At 47.4% G+C, this 16,549-nt stretch overlaps 6 protein-coding genes across 6 annotated transcripts; 3 read left to right on the top strand and 3 right to left on the bottom strand.

Moving 5' to 3' along the window:
- Positions 1–327: 327 nt before the first annotated feature.
- On the top strand, positions 328–2,086 carry PGRI_066780 (DNA-(apurinic or apyrimidinic site) lyase APN1; the record flags this gene model as incomplete). The annotated part of the gene is made up of 4 exons (XM_040794392.1): positions 328–824; positions 880–999; positions 1,053–1,187; positions 1,237–2,086. The coding sequence occupies 4 exons, from the start codon at positions 328–330 to the stop codon at positions 2,084–2,086; spliced, it is 1,602 nt and encodes a 533-aa protein (XP_040649642.1).
- Positions 2,087–2,544: 458 nt separating this feature from the next.
- On the bottom strand, positions 2,545–4,392 carry PGRI_066770 (putative nucleotide-sugar transporter; the record flags this gene model as incomplete). Its single annotated transcript, XM_040794391.1, has 2 exons — positions 2,545–3,885; positions 3,946–4,392. The coding sequence occupies 2 exons, from the start codon at positions 4,390–4,392 to the stop codon at positions 2,545–2,547; spliced, it is 1,788 nt and encodes a 595-aa protein (XP_040649641.1).
- Positions 4,393–5,336: 944 nt separating this feature from the next.
- PGRI_066760 (glycoside hydrolase family 15 protein) lies at positions 5,337–7,501 on the top strand (the record flags this gene model as incomplete). Its single annotated transcript, XM_040794390.1, has 3 exons — positions 5,337–7,101; positions 7,158–7,222; positions 7,286–7,501. 3 exons carry the CDS (start codon positions 5,337–5,339, stop codon positions 7,499–7,501), a joined length of 2,046 nt encoding a protein of 681 aa, XP_040649640.1.
- A 587-nt stretch (positions 7,502–8,088) lies between these two features.
- On the top strand, positions 8,089–10,719 carry PGRI_066750 (uncharacterized protein; the record flags this gene model as incomplete). Its single annotated transcript, XM_040794389.1, has 3 exons — positions 8,089–8,400; positions 8,464–10,161; positions 10,234–10,719. The coding sequence occupies 3 exons, from the start codon at positions 8,089–8,091 to the stop codon at positions 10,717–10,719; spliced, it is 2,496 nt and encodes an 831-aa protein (XP_040649639.1).
- A 1,009-nt stretch (positions 10,720–11,728) lies between these two features.
- On the bottom strand, positions 11,729–12,064 carry PGRI_066740 (uncharacterized protein; the record flags this gene model as incomplete). The annotated part of the gene is made up of 1 exon (XM_040794388.1): positions 11,729–12,064. One exon carries the CDS (start codon positions 12,062–12,064, stop codon positions 11,729–11,731), a length of 336 nt encoding a protein of 111 aa, XP_040649638.1.
- Positions 12,065–13,629: 1,565 nt separating this feature from the next.
- On the bottom strand, positions 13,630–15,530 carry PGRI_066730 (sugar porter family MFS transporter; the record flags this gene model as incomplete). Its single annotated transcript, XM_040794387.1, has 5 exons — positions 13,630–13,875; positions 13,938–14,014; positions 14,068–14,413; positions 14,465–14,937; positions 15,005–15,530. 5 exons carry the CDS (start codon positions 15,528–15,530, stop codon positions 13,630–13,632), a joined length of 1,668 nt encoding a protein of 555 aa, XP_040649637.1.
- Between the last annotated feature and the right edge of the window lie 1,019 nt (positions 15,531–16,549).

Here is a 16,549-nt window from a genome sequence, read left to right as displayed (position 1 = left end):
CTGCAAGGAGATTCTTTGGTTATCGATAAACATCACATGACCGTTGCCCCGGAGACAGTCACGTGATACTTTTTCCTTAGGCTCCTTGGGTTATACTCTACTCTGACAGCATCGGAGCATAGAATAAGCATTCTGAGTTAAGCTATTCTACAAGCTCAATTTGCTTTACAATCAGACCCTTCATCTGTATTTCGGTCGTTTGGAGTTTTTAGAGCGTGTAGGGTCCTATCTTGATCCACGAGGCTTGGCATTATCAACTTCTTCGGGTCTTCGATCAAGGTTACCCACTTAGGTCAAGAGGCTTTACAGTGTGATATTTTCAGTGCTATGTGTTGCCGAGAACCAGAGTCGCCAGCGTGCGAAGACTCTGGATCGAAGGTCAACCATAAACGGAACCTCAGCAATGGGACATCTGAGCTCTCGCCACCCAGACGATCCAAACGACAGAAATCCACTACAAATTTGAAAGAACTCTCTTCTCCAGAAGGCTCAGAGTCGGAGTCTGAAGAATTTACTCCTGCAGTGAAAAAAGAGGCCGACAAGACACCTCCGGCTGATACTGCCAAGGATAAGAAAAAGAAGGCTCCAGTTAAGAAGGAGTCTGACGACGTCAAACCTAAAAAGGTGAGAAAGTCTAAGAAAGACCAAGAGCTTGAGAGAATGCCTTTGGCACTGCGGACTAAGGGTCTGCGTATGTTTGTTGGTGCTCACGTCAGTGCTGCAAAAGGTCAGTGTTCTCAACATCTATCGTGTCAATTCAATAATAACCCCGATGCGTATCGAGCAGGTGTTTTTAATTCCATACATAATAGCGAGAATATTGGGTGAGTTATAAGGTCTTACATCAAAGTTTGAAATTAAGTCTAATCATGCAATTAGAGGAAATGCAATCGCCTTGTTCTTGAAGTCGCAGCGTAAATGGGAGAACCCAGCTCTGCAGGACGAACATCGCGATGAATTCCGTAAACTTTGCGCAGAAAAGGGTTATGATGCATCCAAGTGAATCTCCCCAACTGGGTTGACACGTATGAATCACTGACATCCACTACCAGGCACATTCTTCCTCATGGTTCATACCTTGTCAATCTGGCCCAAAACGATAAAGCCAAAGCCAAGCAAGCATACACCTCCTTCCTGGATGATCTACGTCGGTGCGAGGCACTTGGAATTACACTTTACAACTTCCAGTGAGTTGACCGCCTGCCAACCATCTCAGCCCATACTAACACACCAAAGCCCCGGAAGTACCAATCAGACACCTCTGCCCGAAGCACTTGCCCGCCTGGCAGAGATGCTAACACAGGCTATTACCGAAACGAAGACCGTAGTTCCAGTTCTCGAGACAATGTGCGGTCATGGCAACACAATCGGCGGCGCACTGTCCGAATTCCGCGACTTGCTAGCTCTAATCCCGGAAGAGCACCACTCCCGCATCGGCATCTGCGTCGACACCTGCCACAGCTTTGCAGCCGGCTATGATCTGACATCCCCAGACGGATTCAAAGCCTTCCTCGCCGAATTTGACGAGCTAATAGGAATCAAATTTCTCCGAGCTCTGCACCTCAATGACTCAAAGGCACCGCGTGGAAGCAAGCGCGACCTACACGCCAATATTGGCACGGGGTTCCTCGGCCTGCGCGCGTTCCACAATGTCATGAACGAGCCGCGATTTGAAGGGCTCCCTATGGTCCTTGAGACGCCTATTGACCGTGTTCCGGGAAAGAATGCAGCCAATGGAGACGAAGCAGATGATGGCAGTGAGAGTGACACTGGGAAGAATAAACCGACAAAGAAGGGCCCCAAGAGACCTGCTGGTGCGGGTGCCGCTGCTGTTCCCGATCCAAGTGTGTGGGCAGGTGAGATCAAACTACTCGAGTCGTTGATTGGCATGGATCCTGAGGGTGAAGAGTTCAAGGCTCTTGAGGCTCGGTTTTCGGAGGAAGGTCGTGCGGAGCGCGAGAAACACCAGGATCAGTATGATCGTAAGCTCGAGGCAGATGAGAAAAAGAAAGCGAAGGGGGCGGGAAAGGCCAAGGGACAGAAGAGTCTTATGGACATGATGAAGAGTGGCGCTACGAAGGAGTAATCGTGTATTCTTGATCTCAGAATAGAGGGTTGCCAATGCGATGGGGAATGCTTGCGGTTTCTGTCTACTTTCTGCGTCATTCTTCGGACTAAATGAAGAACAAAATTATTACGACACTTGAGGTGTCTCGAAATACTAGCATAGATGTAAAACGTAATCCTTCTATAGGTGTTGAAAGTAGGAGATTCAATTGATGGTATCAGTCAAGCCAAAGCCAAAATCCAAACAACCCCCTTCATGCAAACAGAAATAAGAAATTGTAGTTTGGTCAATCCAAAGTTCGACCAATTTATATCTGTGAGAGTAGACATGGGATTCCAAGAGCCACACCAGGTTCTCTTCGAGTAGGTCACAGACCTTCCAACATCAAAGAGACAGGTGACGTAAAAGATAACCACATGTATGTGCAATATAGGTAGATCAAGATAAGAGAGGAGTAGTTAAGAAAGAGTGAAATGCTAGTGAGTGAAATTTTGGTTCCGAATGGGCGAAACAGATGAGCTCGATTGCACTGGCGACGCTTCGTGATCAGGGGCATGTAAGTGAGGGAACCCTGCCTCGGCCATTGTAGTGATAGTCGCAGGTGCTGATCTAAGAGGAGAAGCGGGTCCATCATCTTCTAGAATTGTAGAAGTCGAGATTGAGAGACCGCGCCTGGCGCCACTAGCGCGCACACGGAATGAGCGCTGTTGGTCACTGGCTGATGATGATTGGTGATCATCGTTGATGTAACCACCCGGCGCAGGGCTAATGATGCTAGAGTCTTGATGGGCGATTCGGCGATAATCTCCCGGATCGCCACTGCTATGCTCACCTTCGTCGGTTTCAGATGCAGGAGTTGACTCGCGACTCGATGAATCATCTTCCGGTAGCTCGCTGCGCATCCCTACAATCTTCATGTAGTTGTACGCTGCAATGCTGCTGATAGTGACGACCAAACCGGTCACATTGACCGTTGTGAGCTTATCGTGGAAGATAATACCCGCGGCACTGATTGTCACTACCTCCTTGAAGATACCGCAGATACTCAATGTGACAACCGAGGAGCGCTTCAAAAGCGCAAACTCAGAGGAAATCATGCAGAATGCAAGTACTCCAGGGAAAATCAAAAGGAAGGAGCCAAATAGGTCCCCATGTTTGCTAGCGAGCGCAAGGTATCCTTGGTAAATCTCATGAGGACCTTCGATACCTAGCGCAATGGTGATAAGCGAAAGGAACATGATAGGAGTAAGGAGAAAGAGGGTTGAGAATGGATTTGAAGTAGCTGGATGGCGAAGCAAGAGAATTTGTGTCAGACCCCATCGGAAGCCCGAAAAGAATGCAGACGCAATGACGAGTGCGAAGCCAAGTGCGTTGAAAGCCGTCTCTCCAGCGACCATCATCACGACACCTATGGTCATTGTGGCAATGATGATGATTAATTTCATCGAAGGTGTCTCGAGTCGGAAAAGGAAGGCAAATAAAAGGACGAAGGCAAGTGCAGACGATTTGCACATGGTCAAGAAAGTAAGAGAAATGAACTTCAAGGACATATTTCCAAGACCAACATCAAGAGACGTTGCTGCACCACACGGAACAAGGCGAGTGAAGTAGAATAATTTGGACACGAGGGGTTGCGGTTGCTCGGGGCCATCGATGGGAGATGTAGTTGCGGACCCTGTCGATTGTTTCGGACGGAGCGATGGAAATATCCAGAGTATCATAGCGGATAAAGAGAATTGGACAGCCATGTGTAAGCTTGTTGTGAAAAGAGGGAAAGGAAAGACGACATCGTTCTCGGAGAACATCCATTTGTTGTACTGCAAAGACGACAATTGTTAGTTCCTTTGCGACTTGGAACACTTCAAAGAATCACTCACTATTGAAATGGACAGCGAGAACAGATACCACAGCAAGATCAGCCCGCCATTGATTAGCAGGTTCTGGACAATCTTTCTGTCTGACAGAATCTCGCGAATAGAACTCTGGCCCTTGACATCTGCGATTCGGGCATCCAACCTGCGGCGCTGCTTTCGCCGTCGACGTCGTTGACGTTTTTGATGTGTTGTGAGTCCAGTTTCCTCGTCATATTGGTCATCATCCGAACTCATCGGGTCCAGCTCCAACGTCTCTGAAGCGGATAGGTTATCGGACGCATCGGGGTCTTCTGCGGTCAAAGGTTCTTCTTCACGTTTATGATTTCCTCCATCTCCATGCGACCAGAGTGGGTCATCTCTGCGCTCTGTCAAAACCGGTTGTGAGGCTCGCCCTGTCCCGGCAAGCATGGAGCTTCGCCGACGGTGATGGGCGCCGGCGGAGAGCCCCATCCTAATAAATGGGACAGTTAAGAGATAAAGATAAAAAGATCGGAACTGAGATGTTTCTCCATTAACGTCGACGGGAATAAGCGTGTCGCACGAGCACGAGGGCAAAAAGCCTCGGGAGTTGCACTTCCAAGGTTGGGCAAGGCGGAAATATGCTGACAAATAAAGAGGGGAATGAGGAAAGAAAGCAAATAAAAGAAAGAAGAAAAAAAAGGAATGCAAATGAGAGACAGGTATTCCAGATGAATATGGCAAAACTTGGAATTAAAGGGCGGTGATATTCATTTCAAGTCTCTCCTTTCTTTCTTCACAACTTCCTCTCATTGGATACACATTTTATATCCCCACTATCCGGTCGATCCGGGGTCAAGGGGGAAAAAACAACAACAATATTTCGATCTTTTATACTTCCCATAGGAGATTTGAATGGTTTGAGGGATCTGAGAGGCGTTCTTGGGCGTCAATTCCCATTGGCGGACTGAAACCTCCGGCCTCAATTTGAAGTTGTGAATAAAAGCCGACCTCCTTAATCATTTCATTTGCCTTGGTGACCTTAGATTGAACACGGCTTGTTGACAGCAAAGGAGTTTCACTGTCAATATGAGTCTTTCTTCAAAAGCAATGACAATCTGTCTCGGTAGAGCTCATCTTTATCTGCCATGAAGAAGCCCTAAACCCACCCGGCATAGCCATGACCTCAGATCCATTATCATCATCATGTCGTGGTGTCTCCCACAAGTTCCGGCTATAATATATTCGGAGGATGCGGATGATAAGTGACAATGGAGGCATTGCACCTACTTCCCTGCCTTCATTTCCCTCCTTTCTCCTCCTCTTCCATCTTCTTTGCGTTGATGTTACAAAACACCATTTGATCTTCAAACAACCTTCATCGGTATTCTGTACTTGCATCGGATTCCTCTAGATAATTTGCACACGTTGTCATCATGGGTGAACCTGCGTACAATGCAATCGAGGACTATGGCTTGATTGGGGACATGCATACCTGTGCCCTGATCAGCAAGGCCGGTAGTTTGGATTACATGTGCTGGCCAGTCTTTGACTCTCCTACCGTTTTCTGTCGCCTGCTGGACGACAAGAAAGGAGGGTTCTTCTCCGTGCAGCCCTACAAGACGGTGGTAGATGCCCACAGCAAGCAGAGGTATCTTCCATACTCGAACCTGCTTGAAACCAGGTGGACCAACGAGGATGGCGTCGCAACATTGTTGGACTACTTTCCTGTCACACCTAAAAAGGGCGCACAGTCGTCTCGGTTGTTGTCCGGATACTGTCCTTGTAATGAACCGGGGACCAATCGCTTCAAGTCAGGACTGCAGCACTCTGGCCTGATCAGAAAGCTAGAGTGCAGCCGTGGCTCGATGGAGTTGCAAGTGGAGGTGTTCCCGGCCTTTAATTATGCGCGAGAGTCTCACAACACCCGTGCAAAGCTGGAAGATGACATGTCCATGCACCGGCTGCAGACTGTCCACTTCGAGAGTGAGTCAGAGCGGTTGCAACTCGAGATATTTGCCGATTCACGGGAGCCAGATAAGCTTGGTTTCCCCTCGGCATCTTTGAAACTGGAAGAACGAGAGGGCCTCCGTGGCCGCGGATTGGTGGCATGGATCCGTCTGTCGGAGGGTCAGACCATCCATCTGGTGTTGCATAGCCCCGAGAAGGCTGTCCCCAGCTCGGCCACCATGTCAGCCTACCTCTTGAAAATGGAGGAGGAAACTTCCGACTATTGGACCGATTGGACACGCAAGTGTTCCTTCCGTGGTCATTACCGGGAGACCGTCGAGCGCAGTCTCCTCATTCTGAAGCTGTTGACCTACAAACCGACGGGTGCAATTATCGCGGCGCCCACCTTCTCCCTCCCCGAAAATGTGGGAGGGTCTAGGAACTGGGACTATCGATATTCCTGGGTACGTGACACAGCCTTCACACTGTATGTCTTTCTCAAGATGGGCTACAGCCAAGAAGCGGAAGCGTATGTCAACTTCATCTTTGAGCGGGTCTTCCCACATGCTTCTCAAGACCTTGATCCCAACAACAAGAGACCCTTCTTGCCGCTGATGTTCACTATTCGGGGCGAGTACGATATTCCCGAGGTGGAACTGACCCACCTCGATGGGTACAAAGGTAGCAAGCCTGTTCGCATTGGCAATGCTGCCGTCTTCCACACGCAGCTAGATATCTACGGTGAATTGTTGGACAGTATCTACCTGTACAACAAGCACGGAAACCCGATCACCTACGACCAATGGAACTCTATCCGGCGTATGATCAACTACGTCCTCGGTGTTCGAAACCGGAAGGACATGTCCATTTGGGAATCGCGTGGTCAGATCCAAAACTTTATCTATTCAAAGATCATGATGTGGGTGGCCCTGGATCGTGGTGTCCGCCTTGCTGAGAAGCGTGCTAGCCTGCCATGCCCGGATCGGTTTGAATGGATCAGGGTCCGTGACGAGATGTACGACGAAATCATGACCAAAGGGTATAACGAAGAGCGTGGCCATTTCTCCCAGAGTTATGAGAGTCCCGAGGTCCTGGATGCTTCCATCTTGATTGCACCCTTGGTCTTCTTCGTTGCACCCAATGATCCGCGATTCATCAGCACGCTACAGAGGATTTTGCAAAGCCCCGAGAAGGAGGGTTTATGCAGCGCTAAGATGGTGTTCCGATATGACCACGAAAAAGCCAATGATGGTAGGTGTATCCTGTGTTCCTAAAATATTAAACTAGAATGCTGATGTGTCGCACAGGTATGGCAGGAGGCGAGGGTGCTTTCATCATGGTAACCTTCTGGCTTGTGGAAGCCATGGCTCGTGTAAGTTTGATACTACTATGTAATGAAATATTGAAATATGCTGACTTGAAATTTCAAATTCAGGCTGCCAAATACGATGTGCCTATTCCAAATATCTGGAAACTTGCGCTTTCGCACTTCGATAATATCCTGTCCTACGCAAATCACCTGGGCATGTTTTCTGAAGAAGTGGCCATTTCTGGCGAGCAGATGGGCAATGCCCCACAAGCCTTTAGCCACCTGGCCTGTGTTAGCGCTGCAATTAATTTGGGAAGAATCGGACGAGTTGGTGGTGACTAGACCTCTCGTAAGTGGCTACAGACTGACTACTTTGATGATACTGTTGTCTTTGACAAAAAGAAAATTGTTTCCATTTTATTTTCTGCAGTTAGAAAAAAACAAAATCCAACTTCCTTTTCGTTATCTCAGTCTTCACTGTCACCAATATGTACATGTACATTTGAAGTCGTAACATAAAACAACTGGTCAACTACTATGTATGAACAGTGTTGGTTTTTTTTTGACAAGTAGATACCTATATATAGCCAACATGGTTATACACTGATAGCTAATGTAGCTAATGTATGTAGTTAAATCTAGTCAATACATTTCATTTATCCTTGTCCTGATCCAGCCCCGGTGGTCCACCCGTGGACAGGTGCAGACATATGCTGACATAATAACCCAGATGATCAACCCGGGAGCTCTAGGCTTGGTGGCTACCCCAAATTTCCTTCATTATCATCTGTGGTTGTCTTTATTCAAAAATAAATTTGAACAAAGGAACTGCCGGGGTGTTATTCTCTTCAGCTTCTAGCTGGAGATGTTATTAGCTACTGACATATCGTGCTTTATTACCCCGGTCTTTCAGGAATCCCCACTCTCTAATGGCAGGCGCCAGCTTGGATTGGGCTGATAAGCCCAACGCCGATCCCGCCTTGTCATCGGATGAAGAGGACTTTAATTCCAGCCCAAGCACTACTTCAAGGGAGCTTGACGGCGTTGCCAAGCAAGATCTAACGCTGGATTTGGGGAAGTTGCGCTTGGAGCAAGAGTTGAATCGATCCTCCGAACAGGACGCGACTCCAACAACTCCCCGCACAGAAGGACCAAATCAAACCCCCCAAGAACTGGAAATGGCCAACCCTCTGCAGTTGTTGGATTTACCTTTAGATATTTTGAAAGAGATCATCAAAGAGGTAACGCACACAAGTCTCCCCCGCAGGTCGTGAATAGTTAGCTTACAGTTTGGTGTACAATAGGTGACCCACACGACTGACCTGACCTCGCTCGCTCTTACATGCTCTGCTCTGCATTCCCTAGCTATCCCGCATATGTACTCCCGTTTCGACATCGTCTGGCCCGAGTCGCTAAACCCATCAACGGATGACTACTCGGGGGTGGATGCCCTGTCTTATGGTCTTTCTACGTTGGTCATGGGCGAGGATGTATTTAATCGGATGCCGCTGTTTCCATCTGGCCAAGCCCAAAATAGCTGTGTGAATTGTGGTTGCGATAACCCTCATCATCAGCCGGTCTCGGACCCTGGCGACAACGGACTTCGATTCCGGTCGCGACGAGGCAATCATTATGCCCAGTATACCCGCACGTTCTCCATTGGAAATGGTCCTCTCAGCTGGGTACAAGAATACTCGGTGACAAAAGAAGTGGGTAAGATGCTAGGGACGTTGGTTGCCTTAGCAGTTGCACGGATGGTGAACCTCGAAGCCTTTGTTTGGGACATGCCGACTGGAGTGGTCCGTGAAATTTGGCTGGCGCTTGCGTCGTTGGCAGATCGGCCTGGGCACGATTGTCGCCTGGAGCGCATCTGGGTGCGCTGGCATGATAATTCGGAGAATGCTTTACGCAGTCCGTCGGCAGCGGCAACGAGGCTTTTCCAGAAATACAAACATGTGGAACATCCTTCCTTGTCGGTACTGCCTCCACTCAAGAGCGTGGCTGTTCTTGACATAGATGAACCCGCTTATGTAGAGGAGCTGGCACTTCTCATTGAGCGGTCACGTCGCCGTCTGTCTGAACTCCGAATTGGTATTGCCGAAAAGGCCCACATGAGTACATGGCTGCTGTGTGGGAAGAATTCTGATGGCTCAACGAGTTGGCCTAGGGCTGATGGTGTACTTGGCATCTTGGCACGGCGGAATCTTGACAAAAAGCAGGACAATACAATAAGCCCCTCCCATGAAGAGAAGCCGATGCCATTTGAAGGTTCAATAAACAATGCACCAGATGCTACAGAAAACGCAACTCCATTGACTGCAAATGGTGAGCAGCAGCCTCCCAGCACTACCAAGGATAAAAAGTCCGCACCAAGCTCTGGTTTGCACAATCGGAGTGCCCCATTACCGCTGCCTTCCCATCAACCTGACAGTGACATGCTTTATCTCAAAGTACTTGAGCTGGAGCGCGTCCCTCTTTCTGTGGCAACATTGCTGCCGGCTGTTGACTGGACTGGATTGACTACTCTCACCATCATGCGATGTGAGGATCATGAAAAACTTTGGAGGGCTCTCCGTCGGAAATATGCCCCTCCTGCGATGCCAACAAAGCGTCCACAAGATTCAGAGCGTCGAGCAAGCGCCAGCTCAGTTGAATACTCACTGAACCTGAAACATATTCGCACGGACACTGTTTCGCCTTATCTTATACTGTTTATCAAGGATGCGCTGGCTCCGAATACCTTGGAGAGTGTTTATCTGCATGAAGCCCCAGGCCACGAATCAGCTGTTCAGATCGACGCTATCTATAGGCACATTTTGCGAAAGCATAGGCAGAGTCTGCGAAAGGTGTTGATTGACGCCACTGACCGTATTATTGGCACCGGATATTCAAACACACGATGGCACAAGTGGATGTTTAACCACGAGATGGTATCATTTGTCACGAGTGGAAAGATGCCGCAGTTGAAAGAGCTGGGGATGGCGATGCATTATCGAGATTGGGTAAGAGCACGACCTTCAGCCTTGAATATCTCCACCAGATCTCGGGGGCTTGTACTAATGATGATCCCACAGCATTTCTTCCTCCAGAGATTGCCGAATATGCCCCAGCTTCGTGCTTTGTATCTACCACACATTCATCATAGCGTTCACCGCGAGTTGAAAGAGCTTGCTCTACAGGTTTTGGACATCGTCAGCATACGTCCAGATCTGAAGATTGCCTACATTGGTCTCCACATCAAATGCTACCAAATCCTTGAAGCAAGACATGACGATAACCCACTAGATTTCGATGACAACCCTGCAATTGATCATTCCCCAACGCATAGTGAAGATGAGGATGAAGGGTGGGCCAACCCCATTCACGAGTCTGAAGAAGACAGTGATGAATCCGACGATGCTTCGGGGGCAGCTGACACAGACCTCCTTTCCAGTGACCCGGATGACTACGATACCGAACCCGAAGAACAGGGTACTTCGAGGATTCGGTACCGGCTACAGGAGATTTTATTTTATGATGAAAAGGTATCCATTTTCAAGGCGCGCCACGGTGTTTTGTGATTTTCCTTCGGTTTGCATTTATACGCGAAGGAGTCTGAATCATTTGCGGCGTTTGAAGGCAGAGTACACGAGATACCATGGCTGTTTAGCTTAGCACTAAGGTTATTTGCTGTCAACCTTGGAATAGCACTTTTTTTCAACTGAAGATGGTTTATTTCAGAGTAACCGAGAATAAAATATGATATTGTAGACTGCAAAATGGTTATGCTTCGATTTCAATGAAAATGACATGACCTGGTCCAGTACCACTGACGAAAATACGGTTGTAAATCTCAGCTCAAAAATGGTCTGTAGGAGGCTTATTAGGCTCACAGTGTGTCCTTAGTAAGCTCATGGTCTCAGTCCAGTGGAAGGAAGTGTTCCTCAAAGAAAGCATAGATTGCTTTGCTCTCTTCTGCTTTGCTTTGCTCTGAAAGTGTTCCACTTTGCTTCAGATGATAAGCCCAATAGCTGCAAGAGTATCTAACCGCTCGTAAGGGGTCAGGGCTGGGGGGTTGGATTTCTTCGCTTGTCACGCCTGGGCCCTTCAGGTTGTATATATTTCGCTTTAAAGTGGTCTTCATACCTTCTAAAGAAAGTCTGTAAACATCATGATGTACCTTTTCGTGAGACACATCACGGAGCTTCTAGAACCTGTCATTCATGTAATCCTGTGCTGACTGGTGGATTGGATAGACGATATCTCCTTGGACAGCTAAGAATTATCTACATTCCCTAACAACAGCCAATGAGTTTTGCTTCGGCAGGGGAGCGAGAAGATTGATTTTGTCCAAGCTCAATGGACGACAGGTGAGGGAAATGAGGGCGAGAACAGTTTTGCAGTTTGAAAATCTGGTTTTCATTTGCGGTCTAGGATCTTCCAATCTCTGCAGCAAAAAGTCATAGAGCTCTCTCTGTCAGCTGCTCCGGAGCATATTGGAGGATGTCGCTACAATAAGACGGATGCGTTCTACTGAGCTCTTGGCAAATCAAAGAAACAGATAAATGTGTTGCTTGCTCGTCCTCGTAGTTACGTGATGAGGTTTCCTGCAGTCTCCACATCCAAGGATTCTTCATGGATCTCCTTTAGTTCAAGCTGCTTCTGATTGATATAAATATTGATTGGATTCTTCAAGGAGCAATCATCCAATTTGAAGATCGTATAGTAGCCTGTCTTTTTCATGGCAGATTCAATTGAGATCTCAATCTCTCCCAAGGTCCGACTTGATAGGATACACTTCATTAACGGAGCCGTGGACCTCAAGTCTTGGAAGAATTTGATGAGTTGTTCCCTGTCATCATCTTTGCATTCGTCTAGACCATCGACGATGAGGACGACCCGGCCTAAGTCCGGATCCTGTATCATGCTTTTGAAAATTGGAGATAACTTATTGAAGGCAAACCTACCCTCAAATAACTTGTCGTTCATATTATCCTATTTATCGCTCAAATGATGTACGAGCATTAGTCTTTGTTGGAGTAGAAACCACATGACGGATCGGATGAAGGCTGAAGCATGGTTCAAATTGTCGTCCTTGCCATTGAAGAAGAAGTATAAAACCTCTGATGCTTCGGGACTCGGATTTTGGGCCATGAGCTCATAGATAATCCCCATCAACAGCATTGTTTTTCCAGTGCCCGCTAGTCCATTGATCTACAGAAATGTAGATGCCGACGAAATCTCCCAATTGGCGAAATCCTGATATTTTTTACAACTCAGAAACCATTTGTAGACATCTCGGATGACTTTATCTTTTCGGTTTTCAATCTCCTGCATTTGACATCGTGGATCAATCAGACACAAGGAACTCATGATATCGTGGTACTTGAGCTTTACCACACCCTTTCCAACTGACATGAACTGATTAGCGGTATTCGCCAATAATTCTATGCGACATTGGGTCATCTTCGCTTGGAATGGCTGTTCCAGATCGGCAATACTCTTAAGATCATCATGCCAATTATCGAATTTCAAAATGGTGCAGATGAAATACTCCAGACTGACGCTTGTAGTAGAAGCAGACACTTTTGATCTGGTAAAAGAGAAGGGCTTGATAGCTCTCACACAGATCATCCTCGAGCATGTTCCGAACTTGTTCTAGAGGCCGTTTATCATACTGCAGAAGTTGATCGGTCATTTCGGAGTACCAGTTGATGCGAGTGATGACCTTTCATCCCCGTGTAAATTGTTTTCATGGAGTGCACGGAACCCAGCAGAATCTAATCAAGCAGTGACACTGGTCAACTCATGAGGCATTGCAACAGAAGAGAGGCTGACTTCCACACACGAAGCAACCACCGCCCAAGGCAATGCCGTATATACGATGTTGCTGAGAGGGATGACAACGACTGTTTTAATAATATCGATCACCTCTGCGGCGCTACTAAACTTTGTGATTGTGGCTTTGTTTTTCGAGACTTTTTGCGATCCCCTCTCGGTCAGAAGCTCCAACCGTCTATCTCCCAAAGCCGTCTGATCAGTTTTGTCAATGAGATCGGAGTGGATAGGATCCTCGGAGAAGATATTGCGCATCAATTCTAGGATAAGCTTGCACCTGGGCAGTAAATTGTAAGAATATAAGCGGGGTAACGTGACACTTGGGGCTTTGGTTTACTGCCATAAAATTGGCCATCCATGTGATTGTCTATACTGTAAATTATCATAGTAATTACTTGGATAGACAGTATATTTCACACTGTGCTTGTTACCGTAGGGTAGGGCCATTAAAAAGGTATTCTAACTTCTGCAAGACGGTATATTTGACAGCTAAATGTAAAAATCCTCAGTCTAAGCTGTAACTCCACGCGACTGATTATTTGCTTTTCACTCATATAAATCATAATATCGTAGTATTTCCTTGTTTATGCTAAGTCGAAAGGTATCTGAGACAGAGCGCTAGTGCTCAATTGATATATTATTCACAGATTGGTTCATGCAAACTCCCGGTGCGCATTCTCATACTGGGCACGAATCAACTCGTTCTCGATCACGCGCCTCTTGGCCTTTTCTTCTTCGCTAGAATTATCTTTGAACACATGGTCCATCTGCTCGAGGGTTCGGCCCTTGGTTTCCGGCACAAAAAAGTAAGTCCACATTCCGGCGAGGATGCAAAAGACGGCGAAGAAGACATAAGCACCGTAACCAGTGTCTTGGACAAGAGGTGGGGTGATGAGACCCTACAGAAATAAGTAATATGTTTAACACATTTGCGACCAAGTAATGATGACTAGAGACTTACAATGATGAAGTTGTTCAGCCAGTTGGAGCAAGTTGAAAGAGCAACACCCTTGGCACGAAGGGAAGAAGGGAAGATTTCTAAATATGTCAGATTGGTGTCTGGTTAATAGAATAAAAGGAGGAAGACGTACCAGAAGGCATAGCCCATGGGATAGGACCCCAGGTAGCCCCAAAGGCAAGCATGTAGAATAGTAGGAAGGCCACACTCGTCCACCCTTCTGCTTTGTGGGACGGCCAATCTGCAGAGAAAATCCCGACTAAAGCAGCAATGATAATATGGGATATGGCCATGAGGATAGCGCCAGCCATAAGCAACTTGCGACGGCCGACGACGTCCATGGTCCAGATACTAGTGGTGACACCCACCAGCTGTACCACATTGAGGACGCCAGACATGATGAGCTGCATGCTCGTGTCGAGACCCATTGTCGCAAAGAGGGTGGGAGAGTAGTAAATAAGAGCGTTGATACCGATGAACTACCCATATGGTTAGCATGTTTTAGTTATCCCTACTTAGAAAGAACTCACCTGTTGGAAGAATCCCAGTCCGATACCGATGTGAGTACGACGCCAGCAGCCCTTCTTGAAGCAGTCGGCCCACGATGAAAGCTCCTGAAGAATGGAGTTCTTTGTGCCACCACCTTGTAAATCTGGATGATTTTCCCTGTTCATTTGCTGGTGGAAGCGCACTTCAGCCTGGATATCCATAAGTTCCTGGCGAACACGTCTGTCGGATGCTGGTAGGGAACGGAGCCTGCAAAGACTCTCAAGAGCTTCCTCATCGCGACCCTTTGAAGCCAGCCAACGCGGCGAGAACGGAAGAGCATATACACCGGCAGCAAGGACAAAACCTGGGATCAATTGGAGCAGGAAAGGGAGACGCCAGGCCCATTCACCGACCATGTACTGTGTGCCATAGGTGATCCAAAAGGCAATCACAATGCCGAGGACAATACACCATTCTTCCATAACTAGGAGCGTACCACGGCATTCGGGAGGACCTAATAGAGAGATTGGAATAAGCATTTTTATCAAATGTGAAAAAGAAAACCCCCCGAGGAGACATACTGATTTCGGAGATGTACAATGGTGCAACCATAGATAACATTCCGATTCCGATACCACCAATCAGCCGAGCTACCGTCAACATGGGGTAACCATAGGCAGCAGTTTGAAGCACGGAGCCAACAGTGAAGATGGCAACGGCGACGAGAATCGAATATCGCCGCGAGATTTTATCCGCAATCCAGCCCTGATTGAGAGCACCAATCAAAGCCCCTAACTCAATCATCGCCGTCAACAGTCCTTTCGCAAAGCCTGAGCCCGGGTTACTCTCTTCTATGCGCGGGAATTCCGCCAAGAACTGGTCCATGACCAGAATCACCGACACAACACCTTGGTCATAACCAAAAAGCAAACCACCTAGCGTTGAGCATGCGGCACACAGAACCACGAATGGGTTGGCTACTAGACCGCGCAGACCGGGTGGGCCATAAGGCTCACGGTCTGAGGCAATGTTGTCGGCATGGTGAGAGAAGCCATCTACCACGGGATCATGGGATAGTTCTTTCGTAGCGGGGATGTCATCAGCCATTTTGAATGGAGATTATTAAAGAGGTGAGTTGAAGAACTCAAGATTATATGAAGCGGCAAACGCTTTATTCAAAACTGTGTCCCGAAGGAACTCCGATATTTATACCCATTTTCCCCAGTTACCTAGCCGGGGTAGTATACAAGGTTTGTTCACTCCGTGAATCGGGGCATATAGGAATGGGGTCCCCGGCTAGGAAAGCCAATGAGGCAAGGCCTCGGGATCCAAAGTCGGGGTTGATGACGGTGTCGTAGACGGTTCGGCAGCGGGTTTGGGGAAGATCGGCACTATTGCGATTGTGGGGAAAACACGGAGAAGGGACGTAATATCGTGCCGTCAATTGGTGGCGGCTATTGGCATAGATCTTGGACGTTTCAACTTCCTCTTGTTATATTACTCGGCTTTTGAGAAATAAGGCTCTCAGCCACGCCAACTTTATTGCGCCTGACCAGGTTGGGATAGGATAGGTGGAAGATAGGCTCATCCCTGCAACATTGTACTGCAACATTTGAGGACATATCCGCTTTGCTTTAACCCTGAGAGACATAGTAGTGTACTTGTCACTACTGCATCAATATTGATATGAGCTTCCCCTATCCTTCCTATATTTGTGTCTATTACTGAGTATATATGGATATCTTAAGATATCCCATATCTGGTTTCAACAGATACAGGCATATAAACTCGGGAACACGATGGTTTAATGATGAAGCCTGCCAAATTCGAATGTATATTCGAACTCTTATCATTTTCGGGCCGGCCATGCATTTCGGAAAGTCAAGTGACTATAAGCCGATCTATCCCGTGATAGTGTAAGACATAGGGCCTGATCTCTTCATCTGACAGAATTAATAACACGATACTCCGTAGAGTAGGTAGAATAGGCAGAATATCTAGTTAATATCCATATAATATCCAAGAGTAGATTTCCTCACGGGGTATAACGGGATACATTCCTAAAAACTCCATAAATTCCATCGGAATTCATTGCCCACGTCCACTTTAACGTGGAGCAGAGCCTA

Source organism: Penicillium griseofulvum (assembly GCF_001561935.1).
Source record: "Penicillium griseofulvum strain PG3 chromosome Unknown contig_91, whole genome shotgun sequence".
In the NCBI taxonomy this organism is placed as follows: Eukaryota; Fungi; Ascomycota; class Eurotiomycetes; order Eurotiales; family Aspergillaceae; genus Penicillium; species Penicillium griseofulvum.
The sequence above is the reverse complement of the archived record's forward strand: the minus strand, read 5'-3'. Positions and strand labels throughout refer to the sequence as shown.